This window comes from Folsomia candida, unplaced genomic scaffold, assembly GCF_002217175.1.
Source record: "Folsomia candida strain VU population unplaced genomic scaffold, ASM221717v1 Fcan01_Sc001, whole genome shotgun sequence".
NCBI lineage: Eukaryota > Metazoa > Arthropoda > Collembola > Entomobryomorpha > Isotomidae > Folsomia > Folsomia candida.
Window position 1 is genome coordinate 8,422,937 of NW_019091193.1, and position 16,899 is coordinate 8,439,835.

At 34.9% G+C, this 16,899-nt stretch overlaps 3 protein-coding genes across 4 annotated transcripts; all 3 read left to right on the forward strand.

Annotated features, from left to right (window-relative positions):
- Nucleotides 1-637: 637 nt before the first annotated feature.
- LOC110854792 (kinesin-like protein KIF27) lies at nt 638-3,495 on the forward strand. The gene is made up of 7 exons (XM_022103241.2): nt 638-880; nt 954-1,580; nt 1,731-1,895; nt 1,984-2,121; nt 2,207-2,284; nt 2,377-2,554; nt 2,629-3,495. Exons 1-7 carry the CDS (start codon nt 782-784, stop codon nt 3,183-3,185), a joined length of 1,842 nt encoding a protein of 613 aa, XP_021958933.1. The 5' UTR covers nt 638-781; the 3' UTR covers nt 3,186-3,495.
- A 405-nt stretch (nt 3,496-3,900) lies between these two features.
- Nucleotides 3,901-6,885, forward strand: LOC118436458. 2 transcript variants are annotated; one of them, XM_035854595.1, is made up of 3 exons: nt 3,902-4,166; nt 4,256-5,776; nt 5,865-6,885. In XM_035854595.1, the coding sequence occupies exon 3, from the start codon at nt 5,885-5,887 to the stop codon at nt 6,848-6,850; it is 966 nt and encodes a 321-aa protein (XP_035710488.1). In that variant the 5' UTR covers nt 3,902-4,166; nt 4,256-5,776; nt 5,865-5,884; the 3' UTR covers nt 6,851-6,885. The 2 variants fall into 2 exon arrangements, with proteins under 2 accessions (XP_035710484.1, XP_035710488.1); XM_035854591.1 differs by having other exon boundaries at nt 3,901-4,166; nt 4,256-6,885.
- Nucleotides 6,886-11,825: 4,940 nt separating this feature from the next.
- Nucleotides 11,826-12,962, forward strand: LOC118434128 (cold shock protein 2-like). The gene is made up of 4 exons (XM_035846919.1): nt 11,826-11,904; nt 11,979-12,198; nt 12,265-12,310; nt 12,378-12,962. Exons 2-4 carry the CDS (start codon nt 11,979-11,981, stop codon nt 12,544-12,546), a joined length of 435 nt encoding a protein of 144 aa, XP_035702812.1. The 5' UTR covers nt 11,826-11,904; the 3' UTR covers nt 12,547-12,962.
- Nucleotides 12,963-16,899: the final 3,937 nt, after the last annotated feature.

Genomic DNA, 16,899 nt, shown 5'->3' on the forward strand with positions numbered 1-16,899 from the left:
TCTGAAATCCCGCTGTAGGAAACGGCGACAAACCCAAAATTAGCAAAAACTCCAAGTTATGACTTTTACCGGCTTGGATATTTTGACCAGAGGGATCTGGCGGGTGCGGGTCCGCATTAAATGATGACCAGGGATGCGGTCAATAACATATGCAAGCATGGAGGCGGTAGTTTGAAATCCCGCTGTAGGAAACGGCGACAAAGTCAAAATTAGCAAAAAGTCCAAGTCATGACTTTTACCGGTTTGGTAATTTTGACCAGAGGGATCTGGCGGGTGCGGGTCCGCATTAAATGATGACCGGGGGTGCGGTCAGTAATATATACAAGCATGGAGGCGGTGGATTGAAATCCCGCTGTAGGAATCTATGCGGATTATTTTGTTAGTTTGTTAGTTAGTTTTCGGGATTTCTTGAGTATTTTAGAGTAAAATTAACATTTTGGGTTATTATGGTACGGCGAAGGGTTAGAGAAGTCGATGTACAAGGTTTTTTGGAAGTGGCATCTGCGGGTAGGCGGTAGGAAGGGAGGCGGCGGTTGGCGGTAGGAAGAGAGGCGGCGGTTGGCGGTAGGAAGCTGGACGGTGGGCGGCAGCAGTGCACTCAAACCCAGGTACAGCTTCACAGACGTCATTTCCACCTTTCTAATATTTACTGTGTTTACTGCATGCACACATGCTATTTTTTAGTATGTGCAACTGTTTCAGTTTTGTTAGTGTAATTTACTTTAGTAGAACATAATTGTTGTAATTTGTAGTTTTAGAGTCACTTAATGCTGGGTGGGACATGGAGTCACCGAACAATATCCCCTTGATGACTGGCACGACCGACGATGTGGTTGGAGGAGAGAAGGAAACAGGTCGATCATTAAATTCAAAAGAAATGGTAAACAAATTTGTACGAATTGTACGTTCATAAATTTTAAATGTGTACTATAAAAAATATAAATATATATTAGATTCTTGACAATGAGAAATCGTACCAAAATCAGGACAACTTTAACCTTCAAAATCATGTCAACAGCGACTTTGACCCGGAAGAATTTATATCATCTTCACCAGGTTCGGTGTCTGGTGGCGAGGAATTTGACGACGACGACGACGATTTCAGCAACGAAGGAGACAAAGAAAACAGCTCAGCATCCGAATCTGAAGAAGATCTCGACTTTCTAGACGAAGACGAATGTTCTGAGTCTGAGCCGATTTTTGACGATGCACTTCTTAAATTTAGGCAAAAACTAGACTCGAAAGTTGACGATGCGGAAAGATTCTTCGACCGTGGGGTGTTGCGAGGAAGGAAATCTGTCAATGTCGGAATTCAAACAGAAGAAGAACCAATAGTGCCTAGTTATCATAGCAGTAATATTGCTCCTTTACGATCATCATCCAGAATTAACTGTGAGATTAACGGCATCAAGTGTGTCGAAACTCAGACTGACGACACTTCCGTTTCTGGACTGTTATTGTCTTCATTTCGTGAGGATCCGGAATGTGCACGGAGTGAAGTGGCAAAGCTGAGAGATGCTCGAGAACCACTTAACTTGGAGAGGAAAAGAATGATTAAGAGATTGAAAGCTGCTAAAAAGGTAAAACTCTCACTTGCGCATTCTACACAACGTCGACTGACAATTAGATTGTAACATTTTTTCACGGAATTGGATGGTTCAGTGTTATTGGGGCAGATTATACTGCCATTTTTCTTATTGCTACTAATTATATTTGCGTTTAATGTTTAGGCAAATGAAACAAGCGGATATAGAGTGCGATGGGAAGAGGAGGAAAAACAATTATTTGAATTGGAAGAAGCAATTGAAGCGATTGATTTAGCAATTGAATTCAAGAATGAAATCATTTGTGGTGGACAATCTTCGGTCCTTTTGGATGAGCTAGCTCCTGGACAGGTTATATTTATATAGCAATATAAAGTTTAATTATTATTGTCCATATTGATTTTCATTCATGTATTTTATTTATTCGAATCATTTACAGGAGAGAGCTGAACTTGTAACAAGGCTAGCTAGTCTTTCCGTATTTGATTTACAACGGTTATTCTGCAAGGTATTTGTTAAAGTTGTAGAGCTCCGGTCTAGCGCAAAGGAATTAGAGAGAAATGTCGACAAGTTGGAGGTGAGAGATAAAAAAAATATAATTTTGTGGGTTAATTATAAATTATAAATGACATGACACTGTATTTGTTTTTTTCTTCTCTTAGCGTGAAAGTAAGCAGATGCGAAGAACTATCAGCATCAATAGGAAAACCTTAAAAGAAAAAGATGAGGAACATGAAAACGTTAGTATTTACATATTTTGGAGGGTGTTTTATATGCATGTTTTGATTTGATGATTACTATCATGATATTTTGTTTGTTTTTTTTTCTTTAGGGGATTAAACGGCTTTTACGCGAATGTGCCAAAACTTCTGGAGCGGGGGTTGCAAGTGCTGGTGGCGAAGTGATTTGGATGACTCAAGAATTATCAAAAGCAAAACGAAAATTGATAGATTTTCAGCACGCTCTAACAGAATTGCTCGTGCGTCACGGATACCTTATTGATGGCGCTGGTAAATATTCTGCCTAAATAAGTATATAAGTGTTATTGTTTAATACACAATATTAAATATTCTACTCCATATAGATTTTGATGTGAAACACGTAGTAAGAATGTTGGGCATTGATTTTGGAGAGTTGAACAAACAATTAGAAGCACGACCCAGTCACCACCAACACCACAGTTCAATACAACAACACCACTTTACAAGAAGAAATATTAACCAGCGCCGAAATGCAGAAGCGGAAAATGCTGTTCCATTTCATCTTGCGCCGTCATCATCATCTAGACGACCACACCCACCAACCACTAATCATCCATTTGAATATGGTTATGGTGGGACAAGTAGTCATCCCCACTACCCTCAACGTTCAAATCAACCCCATTCATCCTCATCTCGATATAATCATCATGCTCCATTTGAAGGCTACCGAGATAGAGGAAATGGAGAAAGAGAAACAATAAGAGACCGTGAAAGTCGTCATGGACAAGGCCGTCACGTTAAGGTTCATAACAATCATCATCATCAGGATCGTACTGGTCACTTTCAACAAGTTCAGGTGCACGAAGAAAGATTACCACACGGGACGGAAGTGAAAAGACTGAAGAAAAAGTTGATTATTCAGCCAAATTCGTCACAATAATATAAGACTACCAACTAATTGAAATATTACGGATTCCGTCCGCGACAAAAATAAGCCTCTGGTATTTATGTCGACTGCCAAGTTGCCTTAATTTAGTTCAGTTCACAGAAAAATATTCATATGAGCTTTCGTATTAGATTTACAAATTTAACATAATTATTTCTCAATATTATGAAGAAATCCACTCTTCTGACCACGCTACGACTTTTTTGATTTGCGCCTAAATATAATATATATGCAAAATTAATATTATCAAAAAGCAGAATAAATATTACAAATAAAGATTTGTTAAATTCTATATCCAACGCCCAGAAATATAGTGAATAGTTCTAACTTCTCATTACTTGCATAGGAGCATATAATCCAGCTACCACTAATTTCATTTAGGTCAATTTCTACATCAATAATAACTCATTAATATATGACCAATGTATGCAGTATGCATCTGGAATAACATTCACAATTGTGAATGTCATTCTTTTTCTTTTACAAGCTGGACACCCCATGAATCCTTTCTAATAACACTGACAATTAGTTTGTTAACCCCAAGCACCGTAATACCCAGCAAATATTTATTTATATACATACATGTATATCCCGCATAAGTGTGTACAAGTGACAATTGATATTACAATAACTAGGAACGACACAACAATTTTCATACCTTCATCATGATTATGATAATTTGCAGAATATTAATTATCCTGCATCACTATTTCTATTAAAACTGGCGAGATAAGCATCAAAATTTCCTACATGAATGGAAATATTCTTCTGCGCACAGTCTGCAAGAAGTAGCAAAGAGTCAGCATAAGCTCTGTCGGTGTCGTCGTGAACATGATCAAATTTAATTTGCTGTGTTCTTTATCTACGACTGCACTTTTCATAATTTTGATTTCAAAAGTTGTATATTGCGATGACGACGAGGATGACGAGGATGAACACGAGGATAAGTACGAGCCTCCGAAGTGGGACCATAAAGTATGGGAAAAACATAAATTCTTACAACACAAGAACATGTAATAAGTTCCCCTTACCTAATATATCCTAATAATTTTGGTAAAACTTAGGCCAGAAAGGACTGCAAGAAAGTAAAAAACCCTGAATGCTGTCTCGGTAAAAACTGTAAACCTGGGTATTACTGTGCAAAATATAAATGTCAGCCGTACTACCACACTCTAAGCAAGTTGGTAGCAAAAGCCTGAATTTAATTGCTACCAACCTATAGTAAAGGCTGTTCTTACTGAAATTGTGTTAAAATTGTCACCAACATTGACACAATTTTCATCTTTGGTTGCTACCGTAAAAATAAGTATGTTTGTAAATAAACTATGAGAAGTTTAATAAAATTCTGTAGCAAATCGACCCCGTATTGTAACATTTCGATTCATTACCGGCCCTCGTAACGATTTTTCACAAAACTATTGTGTTACATTCTCACCATGTTGTGTCTGTCTCACACAAAGTAGTAACAGTCAAAGCGTGGTCACTCTCATTGGAGAAATACAAACGGAGCTTACTTATGAAGCTAACGATAGCATCAACTCTCCGATGATTTAAGCTATGATCGTTATTCTCAATAATTTCTATTTTTTTTAAATTAACTAAACGAATTTCCCTTTTTGTATTTGTACGTTGACAAGATTTAGGAATTAAGGTGATGACAGTATCATTAACCAATTTTTGTTTCACTTTACTTGCAACTGGTGTCAGCAACTCCACAGTAGATTTTATAGTGAAAGAGTTGAAATATTCAATGAATGATATTTTTAATTTGATTCTTAAAATTGGCGACAGTGCAATTCCATCAAATAATTTCGAGTCATTTCAAATACAAATATTTAGCTTACTTCAAGCATTTGATAAGGTCAAATCAGTTTATCAAAGGCAAAAGCTTTTTAAAGAAAATGATCATTTTGTTATGCCGAAAGAGTTGACTTTAGGAAATAGAGTTGAGCTTAGAAGTCACAATACAAAACGACTGCAAGTAATAGCTGAAGACACCTTTATGTACGTCCCTTTGTTGAAAACTTTGGAAAAAATTGTGTCAATTCCTGAGTTTTCAAAATATTTTTATTCTATAAACAATGATTGAAGAAGTTATTCATGTTTTCAAAATTCCAAATCTTATTTAACAAACGAGCTGTTTTCCAAATTCCCCAATTCTATTCAACTGCAATTATTTTATGTTCGAGACTGTTAATCCTCTTGGATCGAAGCGAGCAATACATAAAATAGGGGCAATTTATTTTGTACTTCGTAATCTGCCCGACTTTATTAATTTCCAGCTCAGTCAGATTCACTTACTTGCTTTATTCTATTCTGAAGATGCCCAAAAATATGGGATAAATTCTATTTTAAATTTAATCATTCCTGATTTGAAACTTCTTGAAAGCCAAGGAATCGAAATAAATGGTGCAAATAGATTGTTTGGACCTATTTCCACTGTTGTTTTCGATAATTTGGGAGGAAATGCAATTTATGGGTTCCATGAGTCGTTCAATTCTAATTACTATTGTAGATTATGCTGCACAAGTAAGGATGAAGCCCAAATTACATATAAGCATTGCTATATGGTATTAAGAAACAAGGTAAATTATGCCGAGCACCTTCAAGGCAAAAGTTTTGGCGTTCAGAGACCATGCGCCTTAAATTATTTAAAGTTTTTTAATTTTTTAGATTCGCCATCATTGGATATAATGCATGATTTGCTTGAAGGTGGTTCCATACGAAATAAAACTCGTAGTTCAAAAACTTATATTTTTAAAATGTTTAGATTTAGAAAAATTAACCAAAGAATTATTTCATACGATTATAGTTACTTAGATTCGAAGAATCGGCCTCTTAGACTAGACAATAATAGCAACAGAATTGGCCAAAAAGCTGCACAAGCTTGGTGCCTCATAAGGCATCTTCCAATCATAATTGGCGACTTAATTGTAACAAGTGATGCCAAGAAATTTTGGGAATTAATTCTCTTGTTATTAGAAATTTTAAACATTGTATTTTGTAGAAACTTTTCTGAAGCAATTCTTTTTAAATTAGATTCTCTTATTATTACACATCATTCAAAATTTAAAGAATTATTTCCTGAAAATCGGTTGATTCCAAAGCACCATTTTATGTGTCACTACTCTTATGTTATTAGACAGACTGGTCCTTTGATTTCCCTTTGGACAATGAGGTTTGAAGGGAAGCACAATTATTTTGTGCAATTGGCGAATCACACAAAAAATTTTAGGAATATTTCTTACACACTTTCCATTCGCCATCAGCAATATGCTGCAGTTATGTCAAAAAATATTGTATTAAACGAATTAAAAGTTGAGAATATTTTGAGTATTAAACTATGCCAATTTTCCAACCCATTTGATGCAATTGAACTCTTGAGAAAAGTTAATGGTTTTGAAAAATGTGATGAAGAAACAGAAATTTGCACGACAAATCAAATTTGGTTCAATAATTACAATTACAAACACAATTATATTGTATGTTTTGGTCACGACCCTGTGTTTCCAAAATTTGGAGTTATCGTTGAATTTCTAATTACAGATGAAAAAACATGCTATTTGCTGCTTAATAAATTAGAAGTACAATATTTTGATAGACATTATTTTAGTTATAGAGGAAAATTGAAACACGATGGTATGAGTTATGTGATGTAACGAAATTAGAAATCCATGAACGCATGGAATTGATGCACAATTGTAATTCCGATGGAATATTTGTATCTGTAAGGCATCATATTTAAATATTAATATAGCTCGTTTTTTGGTATTATAAACTATTTTTTGTATAATTATATCAAATATGTATGTATGGAACAATGAAAATATATTAAAGTGTTCTATAATAAAATATATTATTTGTTTCTAAAATTTGCTACCCTGGTTCTTACCAATTTGTTACAATTTCATATAATATGGTAACGATAATGCTTCCAGATCAGTAGAAGTTTGCTACTTTCCGGTAGTGTTGATATAGCAAATGCGGATAAAAACTGCAACGACACGGTGAAGAAATTGACAAATATCCTGTAGCAAATTCTTACCATACCGGTGAGGTCATATATAGACACCGCCTGGTAGCGATTTTTTGACGATTTTGTTCTGAGTGCATATAATCTGAATTTATTAAATGTCTTCAAAACCATTGAACAATTACAAAGGATATGAGAATAAAAGGAGGATATTAATTTGATATGTCTCGATAAAGGTTTCGTCTCTCTATTAACCTGATGGAGATGTAGAGGCAAGGCAGGTAGAGGTTTCCAAATGGCGGTTGTATTTATACGGCTCAGTAAACGCCTTATTGCATGGGACACAACTGAACCATGATAAATAATTATCGTTATTGTGTCTTTCAGTATCCAAGTGTCTTTGCCAGGCACCAAGATTATCGCAAGAAACGGAACATTTCCAACATTTGTACTGTGCATTCATTTTTTGGCGACGCTTGTTGCATTCCACACTGTGTTTGGAAAGGAGTTGACGCACTACATTGTTCATTAGGGCAATGCATAACAATGAATGGGCCGTTGCAAATTTTCAGGTGCCCGGCGTAACTGTTGGGGTAAGCAGTTCGGAAACCACAAAGTTTGGAACAAACATACGGTTTTTCTCCCGTATGCATGCGAATGTGAAGAACTAAGTGTGATGGATATTCTGGTTTATAGTCACAAAAGGGACAAACCAGCCCTTGTGATCCTTCATATTCAATAGGATCACATTCAATTTTGTCGGAGTTCATTACGTTTGGCAATGCATCTGTAGCAAAACGAATGGAACATTCGATGTTCAAGTGGTCACTTAACATCATTATCGATGTATTATATGTAGGTTTAATAGTATGGTTTAACTCACATATCTTTACAGAGGCTACGACATGGTCAATACGAGATTTTCGATATGCATTATTTTGAAACATATACCTAGTGTAAATGTCCTTCTTCCACAATTTTTCGGACACATTGAGAAATTTATATTTATCAAAGATTCCTTTCAACTTTTCATAAAAGACGCATCTTGGATCATTGCTGTTCATTCAAGGAACCAGAGTATTGTTGCGTTGCATCGCATTAAAGTCACCAACATATATTGCACCTTTATCTCTCAATTTATCTGATAACACATCAAGTGTTCTAACCCAGTTTTCTCTTTCTAGAGTTCTGGTTCCACTGGGATCAGGTTGATGATTAACTGGAAGATACAAGTTAACAAAATATATTCCTTTCGCAAAGAGAGGCGTGTCAACTTTGATTGCCATAATCCTGGCAGGATTTTTTACAGGACATTCTGAAGGTAACTTTTCTATTTTTGTTACACTCAGGCCCTTCTTAAAAAACAGGCCAACTCCATAATTCATCCAATTTGGGGTTACTCCAAATTCCGAATCATTAAACATGAATTCATACCCAAATTTTCCGGCAAGTGCTTTAACATTATCTACTTTAGAAGGATGCAACTTGGTTTCCTGTATGAAAACCAAATCGGCATCTTTCCAAACATTTGTAAACATTTTATTCATCTTTACCATATGCGGGTCAATCAGCCCCACTATTCCGTTTGCATTCCATGAATGATATTTAAGAATTTGATCCATTTTTAAATTTTACAAAATCACAAAATTGATTTTGAGCTTTATTTTGCACCGCACAAAGCAGTTACTTTTTGTAACCGCACAAAGCAGTTACTTTTTGTAACCGCACAAAGCAGTTGCTTTTTGTAACCGCACAAAGCAGTTACTTTTTGTAACCGCACAAAGCAGTTACTTTTTGTAACCGCACAAAGCAGTTACTTTTTGTAACCGCACAAAGCAGTTACTTTTTGTAACCGCACAAAGCAGTTCTTTATTCAAACCGTAAACTTTTTTTAACAAACAATTATTAACTAGAATGTACAAGTATTAAAAAGCTAAATAAATCTAAAACGTAGCCAACGATGACGGACGAAAATCTGGTAATCTTCCCTGCAAATCAAAGAAATTATAATTTAATTACCTGCACGATCCCATTCCAGCCATGTTTTTGAATTTATTAAATCCCATAAGCATGAATGTCAAAGAACTATAGAGCATTCCAGCAATGTTGCTGGACACCATTAAACTGAGGGTATTCATTATTTTTTCGTATAGTTAGTATCGTAAAATATTTTACGAAAACCCAAGGGGTGAAGGTTCGTAAAAATCGTAAGCGTAGTAAAGTGATGTTCAATGACAAAATCTTACGACGCTTACGAAATATCGTAACTGTAGCAAGTTATTTTACGACACGAACAAATACTGAATACCCTCACTAACTTCTTAATGTTAATTCAAATGAATTATATTTTGCTAAATAATTATTTTTGAATAATTATTGTTAATGTAAAGAGTAAAATATCAGTTTTTCAATGATTACGCAGCCATTTTTGATCAGAAAAAAAATCTATTTTATACTACATTAGATTTTTATTAAATTTAGTGTCACTAATATTGTTGGATCGCTTTAGGGTTGAGATGGTAAAAGCAATTTGGTCTCATTTTTCCAGCTCTTGTATGAAACGCGAAACTTTATCTCATACACGACCTCCAAAAATGAAAACAAATTTCTTTTACCATCTCAACCCTAAAGGGATTAAACAATAATAGGAAGTCTCTAGTCCATCTTCCTAAAATCAGTCTTACTTTGCTAACCTAGCTTTATTCAACAAAAATCCAACATACTTTGATTTGATCCTACCTGAAGCAAAGGTCAATGCCGATCAATTTTGCGGCGGCGCCAATTTTGGTGATTTATTCGGCGGCGTCGGCCCGGCGGCATGACGACACAATGTTGATGGGATGGGAAATCAGATTTATCGGTGGCGGCGGCGTTGTCCCCTGATCGAAACAAATCGTAGAAACTAAGATGATTTTGGTTAGACGCCAAACACTCTAATCTTGCAATCCCTAAAAACAAAAATATTACTACCTTGGGTAACCTAACTTTAATTATATGTATGAAACATAAGTGCTTACTTAGGTAATTTTTCAGTAACCATAGCCCCACCTAAGAAAAAACCAAAGTTGTAAAAGAAAAATTTTAAAATCGAAGAAGAACGAAGACAGCGACTCGAAATAAATTATAGTGACAAAAAAAGCAAACTACTTTCCATAAAACATGTTCTTTCGTTTTTGAAAAAGCGTTTAAATTTGAAAGGTTTACAGCATTTTTAAATTTCCTTAATTTGGCTGAAAATTTAGGCGTCCACGACATCCTCTTATTTCGCATCGCAACTCATTTAAACAACTTTCGAAGATCAAAATACTTCTGTCGTTAGAGGATTCGCAAATCTACTAAAACACCTATTTTAATATTGTTTCTTTGGACTTCTGTAATTCCTCTTTTGCTGATATAGCGAGGATGACTTTGCGAAATACATAAGAATATCCTCAAATGCTGGGTAAATTTGCAAAAACAAAATTCCATGGATTTCATTATTCCAAAAACTCATTAAAATTTTATAAAATTTTACAAATTCAATATTTTAATGCTATTTCTAAGTTTTTAAACTACCAAAAACGTTATTTTTTGAAAATTGCAAGTTTTTTAATGTTTAAAAAAATAATTTCAGAGTAATTCGGTGCACAAACTGTGTTTAAGGTTGGAAATCGGGTTAAAATTCGAAAAGTGACAGCGTGTTGACAAATTCTGATTGTGGCCGATTTTTTTTAATTCCACTACGGGCGAAAACATACGCATTCTGAAAAATTCCCAGTTGTGATATTATTTTTATATATTGCTCCTAATCTATTACAATATTCTAAATAAAGCTGTTAAAATATTTGTTTAGGAATTAAATTGTATATGTAGTTCTTACGTTTAGCACAAATGAAAAATATAAATTAGACAAAATTGGCCATTTATTGATAACTTGGTTCCCGAAAGGGAGCAAAATTGTCTGAGCCGCAGTAAAAGTTTTGAAAAGTGAGGGGTGAAGTGCCTCTTGACCTTTTGCACTTTTTTGTGCAAAGTGTAAAGAGTATTTTGCAGAGCGACACCTTGAAAAACGGGTCCCTTCTCTGCACTTTTCGAAACCTCTGCGGTGTCGACTTTTCGCTTTACAAATCACGATCGCTGATAAACCCTCTGCTCTGCAAAATTTGTGAAAAGTTGAAAAGTGCGAAGTGAAAAGTACCATGAAAAATTGGGCCCAGGTCTTATAATTACCTATGTTTTGAAAAACTTACCTTCACGAAGACACAGCAAACCAAAGAGAGGAAGACGCAAACACAAGAAACAAGAATTCGGATCTGTTGGAGAAAATTTGTTGACAATTATAATTTAAATAAAAAGAACATTAATTAATAATCAATAATTAATTGATTATATCTTACCAATTATTAATTCAGTTGCAATTAAAGAGAGAGAAAAAGCAGAACGTTCCGTAGTCGGCGGATTGATATTTGGGTATGAGACAAAAAAATTGAAGCACGCGGGCAATTTGAGCTACAAGTGGTTCAATTTTTTTGTCTCATACCCAAATATCAACCCGCCGACTGCGGAACGTTCTGCTTTTTCTCCCTCTCTATTTGCAACTGAATTAATAATTGGTAAGATATAATCAATTAATTATTGATTATTAATTAATGTTCTTTTTATTTAAATTATAATTATCAACAAATTTTCTCCAACAGATCCGAATTCTTGTTTCTTGTGTTCGCGTTTTTCTTCGTCTTTTGGTTTGCTGTCTTCGTGAAGGTAAGTTTTTCAAAACATAGGTAATTAGTAAATAAAAGCTATGTTAGCAAAGTAATAACTTGTTTTATTTCTAGATGAAAAACCAACAGAATAGCTACTTCCAACTCCCAACCGGTTTGCTTCCCGGTCAGGGATATACCCTGAAGGTGGACACGGTGGGGTGGAGCGGAAGAACGGCACCAGCCGGTAGTCGAGGTGGATTTAGTGGAGGTCGTGGTGGAGGAGGAGGAGCAGCACCAGCCGGTGGTCGAGGTGGATTTAGTGGAGGTCGTGGTGGTCGAGTTAATAAACCCGGTAAGTTATTCTTCAAGTAATGTTATGTGAATGAACCCATTTATTTTTTAAATTACTTATTTTTAGAAAAACGTAAGTGTATCTTGTGTCGAGAGAGAGGACACATTGCAGTGTAAGTATAAAAATAGTGTTTATGTTTTTTGTAACATTTTATTCATTAATTCCTATTCAAATTTCAGGAATTGTCCATATCCAAAAGATGAGGCAGATTCCAAACGCGCTGCCGCTACCGCTGCAGCAGCTACTTTTTCTGCTACTGCTGAGTCTGCTACGTACGCTCTTCCCGCATTTGCGGGATGGAAACCAGGGTTCATCATGCCTGCAGTACCAGCCCCGCCAACTAACTAACCTTCTCCAATGAATGTATAAATTATTAGATTGTCCAGAAAAACTTTCTGTTATTAATGATTGCTTTTATTCCTTACCATTATTTTTAAAAGTTTGACTTTTCATTAAAAGCAAACTAATAACAATTTCAGTTCTCAAGTTGATGGGATATTCTAGACTGGCATAGTGTGTGACATTTTATTTTTTCAACGTAGCAGTGTATAGGTTAAATGGCTTTATAGTGCAAAGTATTGTGGTCAAACATTGTCTACACCTCTCTAAGGTTCAGGGAGATGAAAGCCTTGTCGAAGCATATCAAATTAATGTACCTCCTTCAATTCTTATAGATTACGTGTACATATATCAAGAAAATTATCAGTATCATTATTAATCGTACCTTGTAAAACTAAAATCTACAAAAATAAAGGCATAAATAGAAATACTGGGAAATATCTGTGCTTCATGATTTCGTATATGGTTAATCAATTAATTGAATATTGTATTGGTCATTTTTATAAAACTTTATATTTTGTCATTCGACTGATACATATTTAGTTATTTATGTGGTAATGTTGCTTAGTACCCGACTTTCATATCCGCATTGATTTGATATGTACTTTCCACATTGATGATAAGATGCTTGGTATTAATCAATTCTAACTTATTCGGGTCTAACATCGAGAGGGGAGGTGTAAACTGAGTGAGAATGATAAAGTATGAAAATATTGTTCCCACGAGAGAGACCATGAAAGATCGGTCGAAAGTAACGAATTTTCCTGCAGTCAAGGCGGTCTCAAAGTGACCTGTGTAGCTCATGTATAAACTGAGGGATATAATTTTCGACCCTCATAAAAATATGGATTTTGCCCTAAATGATATTTGCCCGAATATATTGCTTTTTTTGCCCCCTAATAATCTTTGGAATTAATAAAATGACTGGCCACATAATTAAAAGCAAGTATAAATACACATATCTAACAGTAATTAGAGTTCGCTGATCAAAAAATTATATTTCCACTCAAGTCAAAAAATCATATAACATTGTCAGTTCGTTAAAACATTATTTAACCGCACAGGAAGCTGAAGAAGTTATTGAAAGTGAGAATCAATTGGTATATAAAGAAAGTAACAAGCATTAGATTATTAAGTTTTAAATAAGGTAATCCGTCCTTCATGCTAAATTTCAGCTCTCTACAACTATTTTGAAATTTTAGCAAATATTTAATACCCCCACTACTCTATTTAGTAACCAAAAATCTTTCAAGTCTTAGGCTATAAGAACCGTATAGAGCAATGCTGAATTTTGAGTTTTGAGCTCAATGACCAAATGCTGCGGATTACCTTATTTAAAACTTAATAATCTAATGCTTGTTACTTTCTTTATATACCAATTGATTCTCATTTTCAATAACTTCTTCAGCTTCCTGTGCGGTTAAATAATGTTTTAACGAACTGACAATGTTATATGATTTTTTGACTTGAGTGGAAATATAATTTTTTGATCAGCGAACTCTAATTACTGTTAGATATGTGTATTTATACTTGCTTTTAATTATGTGGCCAGTCATTTTATTAATTCCAAAGATTATTAGGGGGCAAAAAAAGTAATATATTCGGGCAAATATCATTTAGGGCAAAACTCCATATTTTATCGGGCAAAATCCATATTTTTATGGCGGCATTTAATTACATGCCATAAACTGAGGGTGAAATACATTTCCTTGATGGATTTGTGCCCGATGCACCCGTTGCGCCTGATAATTTCCAACCCTTCCATTGCCACTCCAACTTGTGCGGAAGCGTTCGTTGCTAGCAGAAGCATTATCACGGAATGAAACAGGTAAATCGTGATCAAGATTCCATCCAATTTCCTCGCTGACAAATTAGAAAACTGGTCAATTCAGCATTACGGACAATTAACCGAGACGACATTTGAGACTCGGTATTCAAATTCATTTCGTAAGTATTTTGTATCACCAAAGGCAAACTCGTCATGGGCACTGAATGTTCGCAGTAGATAGTACACTTCAAAGCAGAGGCTGAATACTTGAGTCCCGAAATAGGACTCAATTACATTTGCAAACATTGTATCTGCACCTATTTTTGTAACACGTATCATGACATTATTAGTAGAATTGTTAACGTAGGATTAGGTGACTCATCGCCTGTGACGTCATAGGTCTAAAAATTTGAACATTTTTACGCATTTCTCCGTTCTGGGAATTTATTTTTAAATTCTATCAGATCCATTTGTAGACCAGGTCAGTACCAATTTATTAAAAATATACACTCTAGATTTTGACAAGTTTTGAAGGAGGAGACCAATTTGTGGGATTTAACCATGTGTACCTCGTAACAAATCCAATAATACGACATAATCTCGAAATAGATGATCAGACGTCGGATATGAATGATCGATAAAACCTCAAAATATGAATGAAAAATGACCGTAAAAATCCCCAAAATATGACCATAAAAATGACTTTATTTTTTAAATGTTTGGTTTAATTTTTTGATATATTTTCTTGTAATGCTCATTTTTTATCAAATAAACAAGTTCTGGGGTGATTTAATGCATTCCCAATGAATTAAATCACTTGAGGCGAAAATGAACGTAAATTTCTGAAAGTTTCTCACAATGAATCATTGTGAGAAAACTGAATTTTTAGTCATTTTCAGTCGATTTGGTTGCCAAATCTTAGAATTTGGCCAAAAATGATAAAATGAACGAAAAAACCCCGAAATATGATCGGGAATATGAATATGTTCCAAAACCCGAAAATATGACCAATATGAGAAAATATGCTTTGACCTACGTGACCTACTACTGACCATAAACATTCTCAGAAAGTTTGGCGACTGTAGGTCAATAAATGGAAAAAGTCATTTTTCATTCATATCCGACGTATGTAGATGATCAAATCCGGTTCGTGCAGCACAAGGTTCCTTTCTTGACTTTTTCTCTTCCTTTTTCCCTTTATGAATCACAGTGACAAGACGTTCGTTCCATGTTGCATAAGCATTTTTCAAAATTTTGCAAATATAGAGCAAAAGCAGAATGTAGACTTTTGAACACATGAGAAGGTAAACGTAGACTACGATTCCAAACCATCGGAGAATGTGCAAATACTTCCACGCATGGATTGAAGGAAAGAATAATCTTGACCATAGGATCACCAGTTGAGTTGGTGCACCTAAGTCAGCATTTTCGTTTTTTCATTCAAAATAATTAATGCATACATTGTCATTCGTCAGAGCATCACTAGTACCTGTAGCCACTGGAGCTACGCGACCTGTAATGGCAAAAAAATACGTACACATTTTAGATAAGTATGCAAAAAAATCATCATGTCATCACCTGCACAAAGACCTATGAAAACGACGAGGAAACCGACATAAAAGGATGTTACACGAATCAAGTACTTGTGTACATTATCTGGGTGCCTGAATTTTAATACATTTGAATACTTCAATTGTGAGACAAACAGATTAAATTATTTTAAACAGATTTTTCTGTACTTTCCAGCATCCATTTTCATTATTTCTACTGCTTCTTCCCAGAAAGTAAAGTATTTGGCAATGAAGGTCCGCCTGAAGAAAAGCGAGACGTCCCCTATCAAGAATCACAAATTTGAGAAAAAAGGGGGGTTTTACTACGGGGTATGTAAATAATAATCAATTCATGTCTCTCTGTTCTGCCAATTAATGACTCAACATGAATTTCAGACCTACGGAAGCCTTGATGAGCACCACCACGAATAGATCCCCATAGTGTACCTTTTGAAGAATCTTTTTATATAGGTGCGCTCAAGAACATTCCATGTATTTAATTGAAAAACAGTATCAATATATGTATGTAGATCATCATCAAAATCTCGATATTACATTTTGTGAAATATCCAAGAAGCATTACAGACTGTAATTACCGGTAATTTACAGTAATCGTGTGTAAAGCGGAGAGGATCAAGAAAGTGAGTTGTAGATAGAGGATAAAATTGTGCAAGATATTACATATTTAATAAACCGTGTCAAACGAACATAAAAAATAGCGTTATTTAGTGTTAAAATGCGATTTCCATAATCATTTCGATTTCCCCACACCTTTTCGCATTTAGAATACATTTTCATCACCTCTGTGATAATTTTATTTTTTGGACCCCGTCGTCAAGACGGATATCGTAGAAAATGTTGAATGACTCCAGTACGGAGGATGATACGGATCAAGAGATTGAAGAATCGGATAAGGAAGATGGGTATTTTATGTCTTCATTTCAGTTATAATTTTAATTTTAGATCCGGTTTAGAGCAGCACATGGAGGGCGATTTCTTCTCCTTTGTATTTTTTTAGGTACCAGATGACTAAAAAATTCGCAA